Source organism: Bos mutus, chromosome 7, assembly GCF_027580195.1.
Source record: "Bos mutus isolate GX-2022 chromosome 7, NWIPB_WYAK_1.1, whole genome shotgun sequence".
Lineage (NCBI taxonomy): Eukaryota > Metazoa > Chordata > Mammalia > Artiodactyla > Bovidae > Bos > Bos mutus.
Window position 1 is genome coordinate 60,151,684 of NC_091623.1, and position 18,757 is coordinate 60,170,440.

The 18,757-nt window shown below is 60.8% G+C and overlaps 1 protein-coding gene across 6 annotated transcripts in view; it reads left to right on the plus strand.

Moving 5' to 3' along the window:
• PIP5K1C (phosphatidylinositol-4-phosphate 5-kinase type 1 gamma) overlaps positions 1-18,757 on the plus strand; it is a 50,175-nt gene that overhangs the window by 28,248 nt on the left and 3,170 nt on the right. For 2 of the 6 annotated variants that reach the window (XM_005895947.3, XM_070373927.1), the window contains exons 4-16: positions 797-927; positions 1,747-1,864; positions 2,253-2,405; positions 3,748-4,047; positions 4,801-5,006; positions 6,706-6,789; positions 7,602-7,650; positions 9,631-9,715; positions 10,496-10,657; positions 11,373-11,511; positions 11,630-11,662; positions 12,831-12,935; positions 14,632-14,773. In XM_005895947.3, coding sequence (XP_005896009.2) covers positions 797-927; positions 1,747-1,864; positions 2,253-2,405; positions 3,748-4,047; positions 4,801-5,006; positions 6,706-6,789; positions 7,602-7,650; positions 9,631-9,715; positions 10,496-10,657; positions 11,373-11,511; positions 11,630-11,662; positions 12,831-12,935; positions 14,632-14,773 — 1,707 coding nt within the window. The other 4 variants (XM_070373925.1, XM_070373923.1, XM_070373924.1 and 1 more) reach the window with 4 other exon arrangements.

Genomic DNA, 18,757 nt, shown 5'->3' on the forward strand with positions numbered 1-18,757 from the left:
TGCCTGGTGGTACCCAGCACCTTCTGTGCTCACTGGTCGTCTGCGTATCTCCTCTGGAAGACTGGTTCAGTCGATGTCATCTTGAGGGAATGGATCGAGGTGGGGCTTCAGGAGGAGGGGTGGGCACTTGGGAAGGGCTTGTCCCTGCGACGAGGGTGCTGGCGACCCGAGTCGGTAACTTGAGGACCGAGGTGTCTTTCCTTGATGGTGGGCATGTTGCTTAGAACTCATGGTGACGGTAACGTGAATGGCAGTGCTGACAGATGGATGGGCAGCTGGTACTTCTCTAGGGAGGGCGGCATGAGGGGCCCCAGGAGGGCCAGTGCCAGGGTGGAGGACTGGGATGCAGAGAGGCAGATCCCTTTGAGAGTAGACAGAAGGAGCCCGGGTCTCAGAAGGGAAGCCTGGGCATTGCTGGATACTGTACTCCTGCTTCCCAAAAGAGAACCCTGGCAGTGGTAGACCCCCCGCCAAGTCGGGGCAGTTCTGAGCTGTAGGAACCTTCTAGAATGTGGATAGAAACAGGCCACGGGGCCGCATGGTGACGTTGGAGCCTCAGCCAGGCCACTTCCTTGCCGTATGGTTATGCGGGCTGAGTGGTGGGCCTGAGGCCAGCATGTCTGTGACGGGCTCGGCGGGTGCTGCCTGGGGGCCCCTTGGAGGTAATGGTTGTTGAGGGCTGAGCCGCAGGCCGGATGCTGCCCCCTCCATCCTAAGGGGGCTTCCCATCCTGTCTCAGACCCTGGCAGCCAAGGGGTGGGCCCCAGGGGTCTTGATGCAGCTGGGTTTCCCGCAGACCACGTCCTCTACCCTGAAGGGGGCCATCCAGCTGGGCATCGGCTACACCGTGGGCAACCTGAGCTCCAAGCCGGAGCGCGACGTGCTCATGCAGGACTTCTACGTGGTGGAGAGCATCTTCTTCCCCAGGTACCCTGCCCGGGCCGCCCTAAGCCCTCAGTACTCTCCCTGCATGCACACACCCCCATGCTCTTCTTTCAGCCTTTTTCTCTGCTGGAAATGGCTCCGGCTCCTCCTGGGCTCCCCCTGCCTTTGAGGTCCAGCCCTATGTTAGTCTGGACGTTTGCTGCTGAATCAGAGAGATGCAATAGAATGGGGACTCTTAGAAAGAGAGGAAGACAAAAGTTTGTTGTTTCTCTCTTTCTAATATGTGTGTGTGCGTGTATACCCACACACACACACACACAGAGTCCAAGACTAGAAGATCGATCAGGTGGCTCCATGATGTTGCTGGGCCCAGATTCCTTCTGGTTTCTCCACCATCTTCTATGCTGCTTTACAAACCAGTGGCTGCAAGAGCTGCCCAGGCTCCTGCCATCACAGCTGCATTCCAACCACAGGAAAGAGGAGAGCACATGCCCCTGCCTTTTAAGGGCATGACTAGGAAAAGATCCAAGTCATTCTCCTCCTCTCATGGGATTGGCCAGGCACAGCACCCTGATCATGCCTGGCTGTGGGAGAGGCTGGCAGTGGTCTTATTCTGGGTGGCCACATGTACACCCCACACTGTGGGCTAATGAAGAAAGGGGAGGGTGCTCATTGGAGGACAACCCGAGACTGGCCACAGCCCTTTGTCCCGTGTCCAGCATGGGAGCCCCATGTCACTCTTTGGGTTGGCTATTTGGGTGCCTTGGGGCTGGGCCTGGGTGGGCAGGCAGGCTCTTGGTGGGGGAAGGTAGCGTACACAGGCCTGGGTCCCTCACAGTCTCCCCCCTGCTTCCTCTGCAGTGAAGGCAGCAACCTCACTCCTGCCCATCACTTCCAGGACTTCAGGTTCAAGACCTATGCGCCTGTTGCCTTCCGCTACTTCCGGGAGCTCTTTGGGATTCGGCCAGATGACTACTTGGTGAGTGTGTCCTCGGTGGCCGCTGTGTCACAGGGGTCACCCGCTCGAGCCCTCGCTCGGGGGCTTAGATCGCTACCTGCTTGTCGTCCTCAGCCTCCATGGGGCAGGGACGTGGCTGCAGTGTTGCTGGGCTCCTTGCTCAGGTTGTCATCTGGGGCTGGGCTGTGGCCTCAAGTGGACTCTACTGCATCGGGTCCCTTCCAGACCCCTGGCGTCATCAGCCAGGCTCCGTCCTTGCTGGCCAGGACTTCCATTCCTTCCAGACACTGCGGTCTCCTGTGTGATTATCACATGGAGCCGACCGTGACCACTTCCGGGACCACCCACCAGCCCCTGGGCCTGTGGGGTGTCGGTGACCACCCCTACCCATTCACCATCCCCTTTTCAGTACTCGCTGTGCAACGAGCCGCTCATTGAGCTGTCTAACCCTGGTGCCAGTGGCTCCCTGTTCTACGTCACCAGCGACGACGAGTTCATCATCAAGACGGTGATGCACAAGGAGGCCGAGTTCCTGCAGAAGCTGCTGCCCGGCTACTACATGGTGGGGAGCCCGGCCGCCCCTGGACTTAGGTCTTCCTCCCTCTGCTGAGGAGCTCCGGGCATCCCCACCTTGGGAACTACCCCTCCTAGGAACCACCCCCTCCAGGAACTGTCCCCTCTGGGCAGACCTTGACAGGCTGTCCTGGGTCACCGAGCCTCACCCGCAGGACCCCCTCACGTGGCGAGCAGGAATAGCCATCTGGGCCCTGGTGGCCATCCCCTACCACCCACCTCCCAGAAGTCATGGCTTTGGGCCTTAAGTCTCAACAACCAGTGACTCAGACAGGCACTGGGGAGGAACTGGGCTATCAGCTGGCACTCAGGCCCCTGGAGTTGTGGAAGCAGGCGCCTCAGACTTCCTGGCCCCCAGGGGTGAGGGTCCTGATACACACCCAGATGGGAAGTGAGGATCCTTGCCTGAGGGCCAGCCCTCCCTGCTGCCTGGCAGGCGTGGTCAGGCCCTGGGCAACTTTGCGCAGATTGTGACCTGTCCCCGACCCTGTAACCCGCCTCCCCTCTGTATGATCCTGGGTGGGATCCTCAGCTCCCCTAGGTCGGGGGTCAGCAAACGTTTTCTGTAAAACATGAGAAAACAAACGTCTTCAGCTTTGTGAGCACAGCCTCTGTCTCCACGGCTCCGCTCTAGTGAGAAAGCTGCCACAGACAGGGTGAGAGCAAGTGACCCCGGCTGAGTGCCAATAGAACTCTTTGCCGAGGCTGCCATGTGCATTTCATGTCATCTTCACATGCCACAGGACACTATTTCTTGTTTAGTTTTATCAACTTCCTGACAATGTAAAACCATTGTTAGTTCCCAGCTGTACAAAGACAAGTAGCTTGGGACTTCCCTGATGGTACAGTGGTTAAGACTCCATGCTTCTTATGCAGGGGGCACAGGTTCAATCCCTGGTCAGGGAACTAGGATCATATATGCTGCGAGGCACAGCCAAAAAAATTTTTTTTAAAAAAGACAAATGGCCTGATGCCTAGAGGCCAACCAGCCCCCATCCCCTCAGGGCAGACTGGGGAGGTGAGAGACCTGGGTCTGACCTCGCAAGAAATCAGGCCCAATACCTTGGGAAGTCCCCTGGGGGCCTTTATGGAAAGGCCACCTCTCCCTGGGCCTGGCCTCGTAGAAACAGACCCTCCTGGTGCTTTTGGTCAGGTGGGGCGATGGGGAGTTCAGTTGGCTGGGTGCTAGGGGCAAGGAGGGAGGTGGTCAGGGCGGGCTTCCTGAGGAGGTGGCCTCTGACCTGAGCTCCGAGGAGCAGGCCGCAGGGTGCTGTGTGGGGTCCCAGCAAGGCTCCTGGCGTCCTCTCCACCCGCCCTCTCCCCTCCACCAGAACCTCAACCAGAATCCCCGGACACTGCTGCCCAAGTTCTATGGGCTATACTGCGTGCAGTCGGGAGGCAAGAACATCCGCGTGGTGGTGATGAACAATGTGCTGCCACGCGTGGTCAAGATGCACCTCAAGTTCGACCTCAAAGGCTCCACCTACAAGCGGCGGGCCAGCAAGAAGGAGAAGGAGAAGAGCATCCCCACCTACAAGGACCTGGACTTCATTCAGGACATGCCCGAGGGGCTAATGCTTGACGCCGACACCTTCTCTGCACTCGTCAAGACGCTGCAACGCGACTGCCTGGTGAGGAGCGGCTGGCTGGTCTGACAGGGTCCCATGTCTGAGCCCCGTCTTCCCAGCTGTGACATGGGGACGCTGGGAGAAGTTAGCGCAGTGAGCCGGAGAAATGCCCCGCCCCCCGCACCCCACCCCCGCCGCCCTCACAGGCTGTGTTCCTGCTGCCAAACAGAGCCTTGGGGCAGCCTGAGGTTTTCAGGGCTCAACTCAGTGCACCTCAGGGCTTGCCTGGCCTGAGTGTTTAAGTGTTTAAGACTCTGAGCTTCTACTGCAGGAGGCACAGTTTCGATTCCTGGTCAGGGAACTAATATCCTGCATGCCTGTGGCATAGCCAAAACAAAAGCAAAACCAAAAAAACTTAAGGCTCTCCTCAGACCTAGGTCTGTGCAGCTGCCCTCCTCCACAGGCAAGTATTTCTTAGGGAGAAGGAAGGTTTGCCAGGCTCATCCCAGGTCTTGCTATTGCGGTCCACCCCGTCCCCTATTGGCTTCAGAGGCGAGGATACGGAGGTCTGGAGGGGGTTCAAGCCAGGCCTGGGTCCTCCAGGGTCCTCCCTGCACCCTGGCTCCCAGACACCCCAGAAACCACCAGTCGTCTCCGTGCCCCAGGGCTTCCAGGCCCCATCCCCAGCGTCCGTGTGTCCACATCGTGGGCTGCACCTCATGGTCTGGAGCAGGGTGGGAAGCCAGTGAACCCAGCCTCTGAACCAGGGCAGGGGTGGGGTCACAGCCAGCCGACCCCTGACCCCTATTCCCGCAGGTGCTGGAGAGCTTCAAGATCATGGACTATAGCCTGCTCCTGGGCGTCCACAACATCGACCAGCAGGAGCGTGAGCGGCAGGCTGAGGGTGCCCAGAGCACAGCCGATGAGAAGCGGCCGCTGGGCCAGAAGGCGCTCTACTCCACAGCCATGGAGTCCATCCAGGGTGGCGCCGCACGCGGGGAGGCCATCGAGACGGATGACACGTAGGTGCCGGGGCTGGCGGGGCCAGGGGAGCTTTCAGCTCTCATCTCTGCCTCAGCCCCCTTGCCAGGCGAGAAGCAGGCAGGGGGCAGGAAGAGGGGGAGCCTTGAGGAAGGTGAGAGGGACAAGACCAGGTCCAGAACCTGGCGGGTTCCTGGTTTCTGGTTTGTAAGCCAGCAGTGCCCACCCGTCCCCATCCCTGGGCCCTGAGAGTTAGATATTGGGCGCACAGTTATGGCCAGGTGTTCTGACCTGACATCTGACTCAGTCAGTCAGTAGACGGAGGTCATTGGCCAACCCTGTGGGAAACACAGGTACCCCCGCCCTGGACCTAGGAGAGTTAAAGCCTCACCATAGGCAGCAAAGCTGGAAAGGTGTTGGAAGGCAGCCAAGAGAAGGTGGAAAGGGCTGGGGATGAGAGACCCTTTTCACAGCAAGTCCCTGCCCAGGACCCTGGGGAGGGGGGTGCAGGGGCTGACAACGTTCCTTGCCTAGTGATGCCAGGTGGCTGTGGGAGCAGCCAGGTCAGAGGGTCCAGAGGAGAGTGTGCCCCCTGACCACCGCCCCCCACCTCTCCACCAAACAGCCGACCTGGTCCTGCCCTCGGGGCTCAGGCACAGACTCACAGGGCATCCCTACTCCCACCCCATGCAGGCCCCGGTCACTCTTTGGGTGTCCTGGGCACTGTGAGGGGTGGATCAACATTCCTGACCCTGGTCGTGACAACCACAGCTGTCTCCACAGAGCACCAGTGTCCCCGGGGACAGTCACCCCCCCATGGGAACCACTGCTGTAGACAGGTGTCACAATTGACCCTGTATCACCATGCACAAACCATTTGGGAGCTGGCTCGACCCACCATGTCCAGACCTTGTCCAGTCCTTACAGGGGGTGGTAGCCATCAGGGTGCACAGGCAGCTGGGGGACAGGCTAAAGCTTGGCCACCAAACTGGGCCATCAGCTGAAGGGCCTGCCTGGGATGAGTGGGGGGAACCTGAGTGGGCCCAGAGCTCAGCCGTCTGGCGTTTGTAGGGTTGGTGCCCGGCCAGGCGAGACGGCAGGTGTGAAGGTGAGCGCTGTGTGGAGTGCAGCTGGCAGAGCCTGTAGGGGGCCTGGGCGTGCAGGAAGCTGCTGCCTTGTGGGCCCCACTAACTGCACGGGCGGGCTTGGCCTGGGGCTGCAGCAGCTTTAACTCCCCAGCCTGCGCCCAAAGCCCAGCCTTGCCTGGGTGTGTATGTGCTCATGCATGCACCTATGTGTGTGTGTGAGTGTGCAAGCTCTGCGTGTGCACGTGTGGGTGTGCATGCACCTGTGTGTGTGTGCAAGCTCCGCGTGTGCATGTGTGGGTATGCGTGCACTTGAGTCTCATAGCCTGGACCCTTTGGCAGCCTCTGGCCTGCAGTGTTGACTCAGTGAGCGGGCCAAGAAGGCCACTCGATCCTTCTTTGTGGCGGGCTTCCCAGGTGTCAGGTCCCTCTCCGAGGGTCCAGCCAGGTGGCCACCTACAGGGAGCGTGTGGATCCTCAAGCCCTGGGTTCCATCACTCCTGCCTGCTCATCCCTCTATCTCAGTGCCCCTAAGTCCCAGAGCAGGTGCCCCTGGCTTGGGGCTCTAGGCTACCTCCAGCCTGTGCTCCTGACAGACAGGGCTCATCCCTGGGCTGGCTCCATGGGTGCTGACAGTCTTGACCCCTCTCCTCAGGATGGGGGGGATCCCCGCTGTGAATGGTCGAGGAGAGCGTTTGCTTCTGCACATTGGAATCATCGACATCCTGCAGTCCTACAGGTGGGTCCTCGCCCCCTGTCCTGCCGGGGTGGGTGCATGCCCCTGGCCCGACTTTCCCAGTCCCCAGTGAGAGCCTGGTCAGGGACAGGTCAGGGCTGGCACAGGGCAGGGTAGAGGGTGGAGTGTCACTGGCTGACTGTGGGCCCTGCTGTGTGCCAAGACTGGGCTGCCCCATCTCCTGCTGGGGTCTCCCTCCCAGTGTGGAGCAGAGCAGGCAGCTTTCCGAGCAGTGGGTGAGGGTTTCCATGGAGACCCGGGTAGGGTAAGGTGGGCACAGCCCAGGGCGGGCGGCCAGAGCCCATCCTAGGGCAGGGGTGTGTGTCGAGGAGGATATCCTTCCCCCTGCAGCCCAGAGGCGTCTGGGGGAGCTGCCTGGAAGCAGCAACCTGCTCCCCAGCCCAGGTGTGGTATGGGGGCCTGGCTGGGGCATTGGGCGCTCCCTCCAGCAGGGAGGAGACCCGCTCAGCCTGGGCCATGGTAGAGAGGAAGGGCGGGCTCCGTCCCCCATGGAGGGCCATGCACCGCAGCCTTTCCACTTCCTCCTGCAGAGCAGCAGCGATGGGAGCAGCCAGCCAGTGGGGAGGGGTCAAGGGGGCCGGAAAAAGCGGGGTGGTCTCTGACTGATACAGCAGGTGGCCTGGTTCCTCTCGAGCAGGGCTCCTCTGCCCCCTTGATGCCAAGAACATTCCCAGTCATGATGATCACACAGGTCCCTGGAGACCACCTGTGTCCCCTGGGATGAGCGCACCTAGAAGAGACCTCCCCCGGACGTGGAAGTGTGGCTGATGTTCTGGGCGTTTTCTCCTCCGCAGGTTCATCAAGAAGCTGGAACACACCTGGAAGGCTCTCGTCCACGATGGGGTGAGCATCTTCCACTTGTTCATTCTGTCTGTCCATCCACAAACATCCTGACTATCATCCTGGGCCAGACCTGGGTGCTAAAGAGCCGAGGGACACGTCCACTTTTTTGGAGCCACGGTCACAGGCCAGGGGATCAGGGCCAAGACAAGGCAGTGAGGCAGCCATGGGACCCCCCAACCAGGGGCCCGAGCCATCTGTGAGGGTACAGGCTTAGCATACAGGCTTCCCGAGGGAGGGGACTAGGGGCCCCAAGTGAGTTAGAAGTGAGGACAGGCTGGGAAAGTCAGGGGCCAGTCAGGCAGAGAACATTCTGAAAGTGTGTGATATGGAGGGGGTCTTGGGCCCCAGCTGCACCCCAGGGGCAGCACTGCACAGCTCTGACCCCGCTGACCCTGCAGATTGGGCCTGCTTACACAAATGGGCTCAGTTGTTCAAAAAAAGTTGGAAATTTGTGTCTTCCTGTGAGCACAGCTCACCCGTAAACCCTTGCAGTGAATTACTTCAAAGTGTAAAATACTGTGAGGACCAATTGCTGGGGTTAAACTGTCCACCTGTGGCCCTAGTCCGGCTGTGGACCCTCAGGCAGAGGCCTCTCCCCCTGTGCCCCCCACAGGCCAGTTCTTACTTGAATGCTAAGGGCTGTCTGTGTGTGAGCAGTCTGCAAAACCCAAGGTCCCAACAACCTCCCCCACTACACCCCGGAGTGTTTTGAGGGTCTGGGGAGCTTTCAGAATGTTCCCCCCTGGGTGGGGCCGGCGGGAAACCCTTCTGTGCGGTGAACCCACAGCAGAGGGGAAAGCAGATGGAGGGATCGTGACCCTGTCAGAAGATCGAGGTCAGCTCCAGAGGGGCCCAAACATCAAAGTAACCATCCAGGGGCTTCCCCAACAGTCCAGTGGTTAAGACTCCAAGCTCCCATCATGGGGGGCGCAAGTGTGGTCCCTGGTTGGGGAACTAAGATCCCGCTTGCCATGCATGCACCATGGCCAGAAAAAGTAACCATCCGGGTGTGTGAACCCTGAGACTGGTATGGTGGCGCCACAGTTCCTGGGGGCCAGCTTCTTCCTGCGTGTCCCTGTACACCCCAGGTATTGCCCTTGGCACCTGGCGTAGATGGCAGCCCCCATTTTGGCTCCAACCAGAGAGAGGGGCTCTTCCTCCCAGGGCGGAGAGACTCTTTTGCTGTCTTTGCTCACTCACCATCAACCAGCACGAGTCCCCGAGGCCATGTGACCGCCTCAGGGCAGGCCGGGACAGGAGGCCCTGTGTCCAGATGCGTTCTGTTACGTTATAGCTGGGGAGGCCACGAGGCAGTGTCTGAGAACGTCTCTGGTGGTCACACTGGATCTAGTGGGCGGGGACCAGGGATGCTGGCCCCACCCTAGGGTATAGGATGGACCCCCAGAGAACGACCGGCCTGCGATCAGCAGTGCTGGGGAGACAGTGCCGTAGCAAGTGAGCAGACTGGATCCAGGGACAGCCAGGGTGTGCGCCCAGGGGCCCTGCAGTATGGCGCCCCAACTGTGTGCCAGGCTCCCTGCCTCAGGGGCATCCCAGCCCTGCGTCCTGGCCTGCGCAGCAGCCTCGGGTCCATCCCGGGGCACCGACGAGCAGTGCATGGCCAGGGCCACCCCACCATGAGTGCAGGAGCCGGGTCTGCCTGCCCCCAGGACAAAGCCTTCCTTTGTAGCAGGGTCAGCTGCACCTTCTACCCCCCGGCTCCAGAGGTTCTTTCTAGTTTCTTGATTTTGATGTTTATTCAGTTACCTGAATAGCCATTTTATTCATGAGGGTCAACAATTAAAAATACGGACACCATTACCACAAAACCATCTCTCTGCCTCCCTGTCTCTGCCACCACTATCAGTTCCTGGGGTCCCATCCCCACCAAGGTGACACAGCAGCCCTGACACAGGGACTCCCATGGGCCCCCCCAGGCCTCATCCCCTGCCTGCCCTCAGGCCCCCCTTCCCTTCCCAGGACACAGTCTCCGTCCACCGGCCCAGCTTCTATGCCGAGCGCTTCTTCAAGTTCATGAGCAACACGGTTTTCCGGAAGAACTCCTGTGAGTGCCCGGGCCCTCTGGGTCAGGGTGCAGGGGGAGAAGGGTGGGAGGTCAAGAGCAGGGTAAACCCAGGGTCCTGGTCCTCCGCTCACCAGCCCTAGGATGCAGTCAGGGACTTGGTCCAGGGAACAGGGCAGCTGGGTGGCCCCTCAGGGACGTGCATAGGGCAGGGAACCCAGGGAGCCCCCGGCCTCTGGGACTGGATGGCTGTGTGAGGCAAACTGAGCCGCCACCGTATGTGGGGCAGTGGTCACCGGAGGCGCGGGAGAGGCTGGTGACAGGCCTTGGTGGAGCCAGGGTGGTGTGGAAGGTGTGTCAGGGTTTTCCTGCCACCTTTGACCCATTGGTTCAAATCAGGATGCAGGGGCCCCAAAGCCATGCAGCCTGGATGGGAACCAGGCCCTTGGCTTCTGTGTCTGAGAGTTGGGTGGGCTGAGGCCCCAAAATGCTAAGTAAACATTGGCAGCTGCTGATCCTACTGCTGTTTCCAAGGGGCTAGAGTGGGAGTTCTGGGTCCCTGGGATCCCATCTCTGCCAGTGGGCAGGACAGGGCACCTGGGCTCCTGCACCCTGACCCTGCCCCTGCAGGCAAGCCAGCTGGAATGTAGGGCAGGCTTCCCCTATCGAGAGCAAGAGCGAAGGGTGTTGGCAGACAGGCTGGAGGTGGGGCAGTGGGGCAGCCAGGCTTTGGTACAGAAGAAGCTCTGGGGTCTGTGGGGCCCTGTCTGGGTGCTGCTGCGGGGCTCAGGCTCCCCAGCACCAGCCGCCCTCCCTCCACAGCCCTGAAGTCCTCACCGTCCAAGAAGGGCCGTGGTGCCTTGCTGGCCGTCAAGCCCCTGGGACCCACGGCCGCCTTCTCGGCCAGCCAGATCCCCAGCGAGCGGGAGGATGCACAGTACGACCTGCGGGGGGCCCGCAGCTACCCCACACTGGAGGACGAGGGTGAGCAGGTGGCTGGGAGACGAGGGGCCTGAGAAGGGGAGGGCCCTGTGCCGGCCCCAACCTGGATGGGAGGGGCTGGGTCACAGTCACCCCCCTCAGCCCAAGATCTGCAGCTGAGAAGTGGGGAACAGCTGGGACTGGGCCCCTGGAAGAGCCACAATGAGAGCTGCGCACAGAATTCACCCCCCACTCCCTATCCTCAGGTGACAGGCTCCCATTATGTCAGAGATGCATGGAGACCTGGGGGGATGAAGTGCTTAATGGGGTCAGTCTGGTGTTCAGGAAGGTCCCTTCCATCTCCTGGGTCAGAGATTCCAGACAGGGAGGGGCGGGCGTGGTGGGGGGAGCATCAAGGAAGGGAGACATTGCCTGTGCAAAGGCCCAGGGGGCAGGACAGGGCCTAGCCTGTGGGTGTCTGGGGAACAGCAAGAAGTGTGTGTGGCTGGAGCAGAGCGGGGCAGAGGCCAGTGGAGCAGGACCCTGAGGGGAGTTTTTAATTGAGAGCAGGGGATAGGTACTGGAAGGCCGAGGCCAGGGGGAAATTGGAGCATATTTCTCCTCCTGAGGCTGGCGGGGACAACAGTGTGAGGTGGTGGCTGAGAGAGAGGACTTGGGTAGCTGGGGGTGAGCCAAGTTGCAGGTAGAGCTCAGAGGCCTGCCAGGAGCAGCCCTGGGTGCCTGGCTTGCACAGGTGGCCACTTGCTCCTCCCCCTAGGCCGGCCGGACCTCTTGCCCTGCACGCCGCCGTCTTTTGAGGAGGCCACCACCGCCTCCATCGCCACGACCCTGTCCTCCACGTCCCTCTCCATCCCAGAGCGGTCCCCCTCAGAGTCATCGGAGCAGCCGCGGTACCGGTAAGTGGACCTGACCATGTCCCTGGGCCGCGGGATGGGCGGGGTCGTAGGGTGGGCAGAACATTGATTGGGAGGGCCCTTACCCCACTTTTTCCACGTGTTTGCGGTCTCTCTGCAGGCGGCGCACACAGTCCTCGGGACAGGATGGCCGGTGAGATGAAACCCCAGCCCTCTCCCTTCTGTCTTGTCTCTTCTCCCCTCTCCCCTACACTCCCTGCCCCCATCCCTCCTCTGCCTTCCCCACCAGAGCCCTTTCTCTCTGACCACACCATTCTGAGCACAGATTCAAGTCAGGCTCTAGAAGCGGAGAGAATCTCGGGTCACTTGGAATCTGTCTTCCACCTCGGTACCCAGAGGACTCATCTCCCGCACTTGCCTGTTGGTTCTTCTTTCTCCCTTTCTTAGTAATATTTGTAGAAATACAAAAGGAAAAACAGAAATGCCTGTCCCATGCCTGCTCCCCTCTCTGGGAGTAACCAGCGGACGGATTTTTTTGTCTCTTGCCAGAGACATTTATGAATATACAAAGAGACACACATTTGGGCCTGTCTCGCCCTCTCCTTTCAACCAGCGTGCCTCTGGGCGCCGCCCTGCCCTTTGCTCTGTCACCTGCTGGCGGCAGGTCACCTCTGTGAGCAGGTGGAGTAGGTGCTGGTCCCCTTCCTCTGACAGGCTGTGACTTGCCCTCCTGCACATGTGGGTTGTTCCCAGGTGTCTGATCTTGTAACAGGACTGGAGTGGAGAGGGGTTGTTCTCTGTAATTGGTTTTTGGGGGGCAGTGATTTCTGCCAGTTGGAAAAAAAATCATGTGCGTCACCCTCCGTCCAGCTACCTGCTCTGACGTCAGCCACCCGTTTGCTCTCCGGTATTGCCATCCAGGGAGGTGTGCCATCTGCACACCCGGTTGCTGGCATGTTCTGACCCACCTACATCAGGGATCTAGGCCTGGAACTCCAGAACCACCCCAGCCCCCTAGTGCAGGCCCCAGGCCGGTGCTTAGCTGCCCCAGGGGGTGGGAAGGATCCAGACCCCCCCATGTACTCATTATGCCCCAGCTGGTGCCAGAGTCACAGGCTAGCCCCAGGTGGATGGTCAGTCACTGGCCCCTTGCAGCCCCAGGTGGGCAGAACGGCCAGGGACCAGATGTGAGCTGGGCCAGCTCAGGGCCCTGGTCAGATGGCGCCCAGAGATAGCACCTCCTGGAGCTCCAAGCTTCTTACTGGGACTGGAAACTGACACTGGCCTGGAGCTCAGCAGGCGCTTCCAGGGCGGAAGGGGGTGAGGAGGGAAACTGAGGCTCAGCTTCCCTTTGCTTCCAGGCCCCAGGAGGAGACGCACGCGGAGGAAGACCTGCAACAGATCACAGTGCAGGTGGAGCCCGCGTGCAGCGTGGAGATTGTGGTCCCCAAGGAGGAGGATGCAGGGTGAGTGGGCCCCACGGTCGACTGACTAGTTCTTGGTCTCAGGTTCTGCTCTGGTCCCATTGGCCAAGCGTGGCCATGTAGCCAGCTGGCCGAAGGCGGACTGGGAAAAGTAGTACACAAGCTAGGGGTGGGGCTGGGGCTTCCAGCTTGGGAAGGGAGTGCGGAAAGCCGGGAATAGTGTGGGTCCTTCACTCTGGGAAGGGTTTCCTCCTCCAGGACGCAGAGCTGCCCTGACCTCTGAGGTCACTTTTCCTGCCACATTTCCTCTCTGCTTCCTCTTAGTTTTGCCGGGGCTTGCACGACAGTAACCTACGAGGTTTTCATGGGTTTTCATGGGGGACCAAAGCCACGTTTGGTCCCCTGTTGTGTTCTGTTTTTATCTCATTCACTGTAACTCACCAGTAATGTGTTCTTTCTAGCTGCTTCTGGCTTGTTTTTCACTTGTTTCTGTTTTCCAGTGTAGGTTGAGTTAGTTCCTTCTTTTCTTTAACAATGAGGCCCTTAAGGCTATGTGTTTTCCTCTGAGTGCTGCTATTGCCATGTGCCATGGGTTTGACACGAACCAGTTCTTTTATATTGGCTCAGGTACAAATGGGTAGTAATTTTCTTTTTTTTTTTTTAATTTTCTCTTTAAATTAAGATAGTGGCTTTCAACAACCTGAGGGTGATTCTGCCCTCAGAGGACAGTGGGTGATGTCTGGGGACATCTCCGGTGGTCATGACTCGGGGGTTTGCTGGCATCACAGTGGGGGCCAGGGAGGCTGCCCTACACCCCACTGTGCCCAGGACTGCCCCCACAGAGAATGACCTGCCCACTGTCAGCAGCGCTGAGGGCGAGACCCTGGACTGAGGCATTTCTCTCGTGTTTAAGACTTTCTGTTTACCTTTTTGGTACTTATTTCTAACTTTATTAGGTTTTGAGCTCCTCATCCGAGAAGTGAAATTTCTCACTAATTGCGTGGCCGCCAGCCATGGCCTCTGGCACATTCCCCACCTTCACTCTATGCCTCAGTTTCCTCATCTGTAACACGGGACAGGGGCTTCTCTGGTGGCTCAGTGGTAAAGAACCCATCTGCCAATGTAGGAGGCGTGAGTTCGATACCTGGGTCTGGAAGATGCCCTGGAGAAGGAAATGGACCCCACTCCAGTATTCTTGCCTGGGAAATCCCATGTACAGAGGAGCCTGTGGGCTACAGTCCATGGGGTCCCAAGAGAGTCAGACGCAACTGAGCAAATAAATAGCAGCGACACAGGACAGCAGGCCCTCAAACAGGCCTGGCACCTAGGAAGTGCTCCAGAAAGAGGAGCAAAAGGTTCTGGCCCCTCAGGGTGGGTATGTGTCCCCACTTTACAGGTGAGGAAACTGAGGCCCTGAGAAAGAATGTAGTCCTAATGGTTGCCCAACGAGTGAGCGGTGAGGCAGGGATTTGCCCACAGGCATGCCCCTGAGTGGAGGGGCCAGGCCACCTGCTCGGAGCCGGGTTCTTGGTTCCCTTGGCAGCAACAGTGCTTGGGGTGTTTTGTTATGTGGGGGAACCAGAATGTGTCAGGCAGAACCCATCCCTGCCACTGAACTTCCTGCATCTATGGTCTCCATGAGGGATGGAGGGAGTGGGGAGGGTCCAGGCTGCGGTGCGGGGAGATGCATGCTTTCCAGAGCCCCCCCAGGACTCCCATGTCCTGCCCGTGTCCCCAGGGAGGGGGTGTCCCCAGCCTGTGCCTCTGCCGCTGTCGAAGCGGAAACCGCCAGCCAGGCCTCCGAGCCCGCCAGCCAGGCCTCCGAGCCCGCCAGCCAGGCCTCGGACGAGGAGGACGCGCCCGCCACGGACATCTACTTTGTAAGTCCCCCAGGGCTTCCTCCTGTCGCCGGACCCTTGACCATCCGCGCTCACCTGTGCTTACATGTGTGTAGGTGTGCCCGTACAAACCCACGTATGCTCATGTCCACCTGCATTCACACACGGGCACACCACTCCCTCACACGCTCCCACTGACTCGTCGCACACTCAAGGCGCTCGTGCACACCTGCAGGTGCACTCAGGCACAGGCACGAGTGTGTGCTCACCTTTTCACACGCAGGTCCATGTGCCTGGCTCGCTCACTCTCAGGTGATGTGGCAGCGCCCTGCCCATCCTCCCCAGCCTCGTGACCACGTCTGGCCCTGAGCCCAGCGGGGCCTGGGGAGGTGTCTGGAGTCCCGGAGCGCTCAGCCCCCTGGCCCGAAGGGAGGCCCAGGCTGACCGTGGGGCTGCATGACACACACCTTCTCTCTGACCGGGTGGTGGGTACGGCGGGCAGACTCCATGCTTAGGGAGGCCGGGGCACCGAGGCGAGGGGCAGGTGGGCTCCACGATGCCAACCTCATGGGACGAGGACACACAGCTGCTCCTGGACAAGGTGGGATCTGTCAGAGCAGGAGGAGGCCCTCCCCTGGGTACCTGGGACCTCCCTCCAGAGCTGGCCATCTCCTCCCCCTCACACCTCCCACAGGCAGGCAGGAACCTGGATTAAGTGGGTCCTGGGGGGCCTGGGAGCCCGCAAAGCCCAGTCCAGTGACCGCCCCACCCCTAACAGCGGGTCCTGAGCTGTCTCCCCAGGATGTCCCGCTCTGGGATCAGATGGTCCTAATTACAGCAGAGAGGGCCAAACCCCAGCCCTGCCTGCTGTCCTCTTCTCAGACTTTCACTCTCACCTTTGACCCACAACCCTGCCCTTGCCCGGTGCTGGGCCTCGGGGCTGTTTGGGTGAGCCTGGCTGCCCTGCTGACATCGCTGCTTCGTAACAGCCCCCTGCTCTCAGTCCCCACGCCAACGCTGCCTGGCCTGCAGGGCACCGAGCGCCCCCTGTGTCCCCTGCCCCACCCCACTGGGCTGATCTTTCCCGTTCTCTGGATCTGTGTGTGAGGCGGCCCCAGGGGCCATGTCCTGTCAGGAGTCGGGGGCGTGAAACCCGGATTTGCAGCCAGGCCCGGCACGCAGCGGAGAAGACAGCCAGTGGGACGCCCACCCCCTGTTCCCGCTTGGCCGTCAGCCAACCTGCCCCACCTGCTGCCCTCCCTGCCTGCCCGCCCGCCAGACTCCCGTGGCCTCGTCCTGTCACTTCATCCTGTCCTCTGTTTGCTTCCTCCCCCGCCCGCCCGGCCCGCCCAGTTCACCGATGGGAGGTACTGGATTTACTCTCCCCGGCATCGCCGACTGCGGGCCGTGACGCTGAGCTCCTCAGGGACTGTAAGTGACCACGGCAGGCCTCCAGGGAGCCAGGCCCCACCCCGCGCCCTGGGCAGCAGGGAGCCACAAGTCCTGGTCCCTCTTCCTCCAAGAAGGGACATGGGGAAAACATCGCTGCGGCTGAGGTCGGCCACACTGGCCCGCGTGGGACGCTGGGCTGTGGGCGTCCTGTCGGGACGTGTACTCCCCGCTGAATTGGGCGTCATGGCACCTGCGGGCACACTGCTGGGGCTCCCAGGGACAGCCTGGCCATGGCAGGGTCGGCATCTGACCCCCAGCCCCCAGACACCCCTGCCCCTCGTCCCAGCACTCCTGGGTCAGGGACGTGTCACATGGACAGCTCCCACTTGTTCAGATTTTGCTGCCAACAGCACTCCCAGAGCGTCTGTCCCCTGAAGGGGGTGACCTCGCTCCCTGTGGTCAGCGGAAGGACCACAAAGCCAAGCTCTTAATTACAGGAGAGAGGAGTTGGTGTCTCTGTACCTATTTCACAGATGGAGAAACAGACCTTGGCTCCGCAGGTAGCCCACAAGCACATAGTGTAGACGAAATCTAGGTCCCAAACTTGAGGCGTATGTCTAATAAACACTTATCCACCGGCGTATCTGGGATGCTGTGGGGATGTTGTGTGGCAGTGGCATTGTTAGTGCTCGTTATTGTCATCGTGAGCAGTAAATGGGGTCCCAGAGAGGCCAGCTGACCTCCCAGAGGCACACAGCACTCAACGGGCAGAACAGGGCAAAGATCTGAAGCGAGACTTTGTGTTCTCAAGGTGAGGCTCCTCAGAGGCCACACTCCAGCCCTGTCAGTGGTCCCTGTGAGTGTCGCTGGCTGTCGTGCACTGCCGAGCAAGCCTGAAAAGGGAGATCCCCTCCACGCTCGGTCCAGCCGGGGACACTGCACGCCAGAGATGGTCCCAGAGCTGGGGACACATGGTGCCCAAGGGCCATGGGGATGGGAGCCAGTGGCAAAGGCCATCTGGAAGGGGTCAATTGGGCTCTGAGATGTGCCTGGGGTGTGGGGAGGTGGAAGAGGAAGGGCTGTCTTCGCTGGGGGCACCACAGAATCAGATACTTGGGGCCGATGGGTGGAGAGGGAGGCAAAGGAGTGGCAGGAGGAAGGCTGGACCCTACGGTCTGCTGTGCGGGGCAGGCATGCCCTGGACTCGACTTCTGTGGGTCACCCAGGGCCAGCTCATCACAGGGTTCCTGGGGACCCCTGTGTCACCCATATTCTGAGCCCAGCACTGCCACCAAGCCAGCGTCAGCACCTGCTGTGGCCACAGACAGGCCTGGACCTGCGCCTTGGGCTCCCAAGTGGCCAGACATGGGTTTTATGGCTCTGTAACCCCCTGAAGCACGAGCAAGGCCTGCTCTGGGGCCTCACCCTGCTGCCCTGGCTCTGGGTGCCTTTGTGGGAACCCGCCCACATGGGGACACAGGCTTCTTGGGCCTCTGGGTCCACATGGGTACCATCGTGGCCTGTGAGCTGTGGAGAAAGTCTGGTGCGGCAGGTGTAGAGGCAGGGGCTGTGTGGGTACCTGGAACAGGTGGACCCCGAGGGGCAGGAGGGCAGAGGCTGGTTGCTGATGATTCTCCCAAGCAGCCCAAGGAGGGTTGGGTCTGAGGGGCCATGGTGGGTTCAGGGGCCATAGGACAGCCAGGGGGGCGTGGCTAGGACAGGTGTGTGCTCTGGCTGGGGTGGAAGTAACAGGCTGTGGGGTGTTGAAGGCTGGCATGCAGTGGGGGGAAAGAGGAAAGACAAGAAGGTGGCTGGGGGAGCCCCACAGGAGCTGCCAGGCCCAAGAGGGTTCTGGTGCTAAGAGCAGACCCAGGAAGGGCAAGGGGGGCTGGGGAAGTATACGTCCTCCCCTAGTTGAGCCCCGCCTGGGACCTCTGCCCAGACATGGCTGGAGAAAGATCAGCCTGCCCCTGCCAGGCCCAGGGGCCCCTTGGTGGCCAGTCCCCACTCTGCCTGTGCCCCTCCCCAGGAAGGCATCCCTGTGCTCCAGGCATGGGGCAGAGAGGCCTCTGCTGCTTGCTGTCTGGGGGGCACCTGCCTCGGTCCCAGAGCAGGTCTGTGTGTACTGGGGCAGGAAATGGGCTCCACCCTGTGCCCCTACCACCCAGGACCCCCTGCCGTGGGTCCCCAGGGTGCTGCTCCAGCTGGCAGTCCCCAGTGGTAGGCAGGCCTGAAGCTGGGGTGCTGCCAGGCTAGGGCAGAGGTTAGGGGGCCGGGGTGGGCGGACAGCAGAGCAAACGGAGCCCCGCCCGCCACCCCTTCCTGCTGTGCCAGCTCTGCCTTGACCCACGCGCCGCTTCCCGCTGCCCACCCCGCCCCTTGCCACGCTCTGGCCACTCAGCCCCGGAGGCCCGGCCCCCACCCCACCAGGCCCAAGGGCCGTCCAGGTTGGGGCAGGTCCTGTCAGGGAGAGGGCACGGGGGCTGAGCCGCCCACTCGTCCCACGTTGGGGGTCCCCCTCTTTTATTTCTGTTTCTTCCTTCCTTCTTCCCTGTTGCCTCTCGCGCCTCCTCGCACCCTGCTCTTCTTCTGCGCCCCTCCTGCACGTGCCGCCCGCCCGCCCACCCGCCCTGC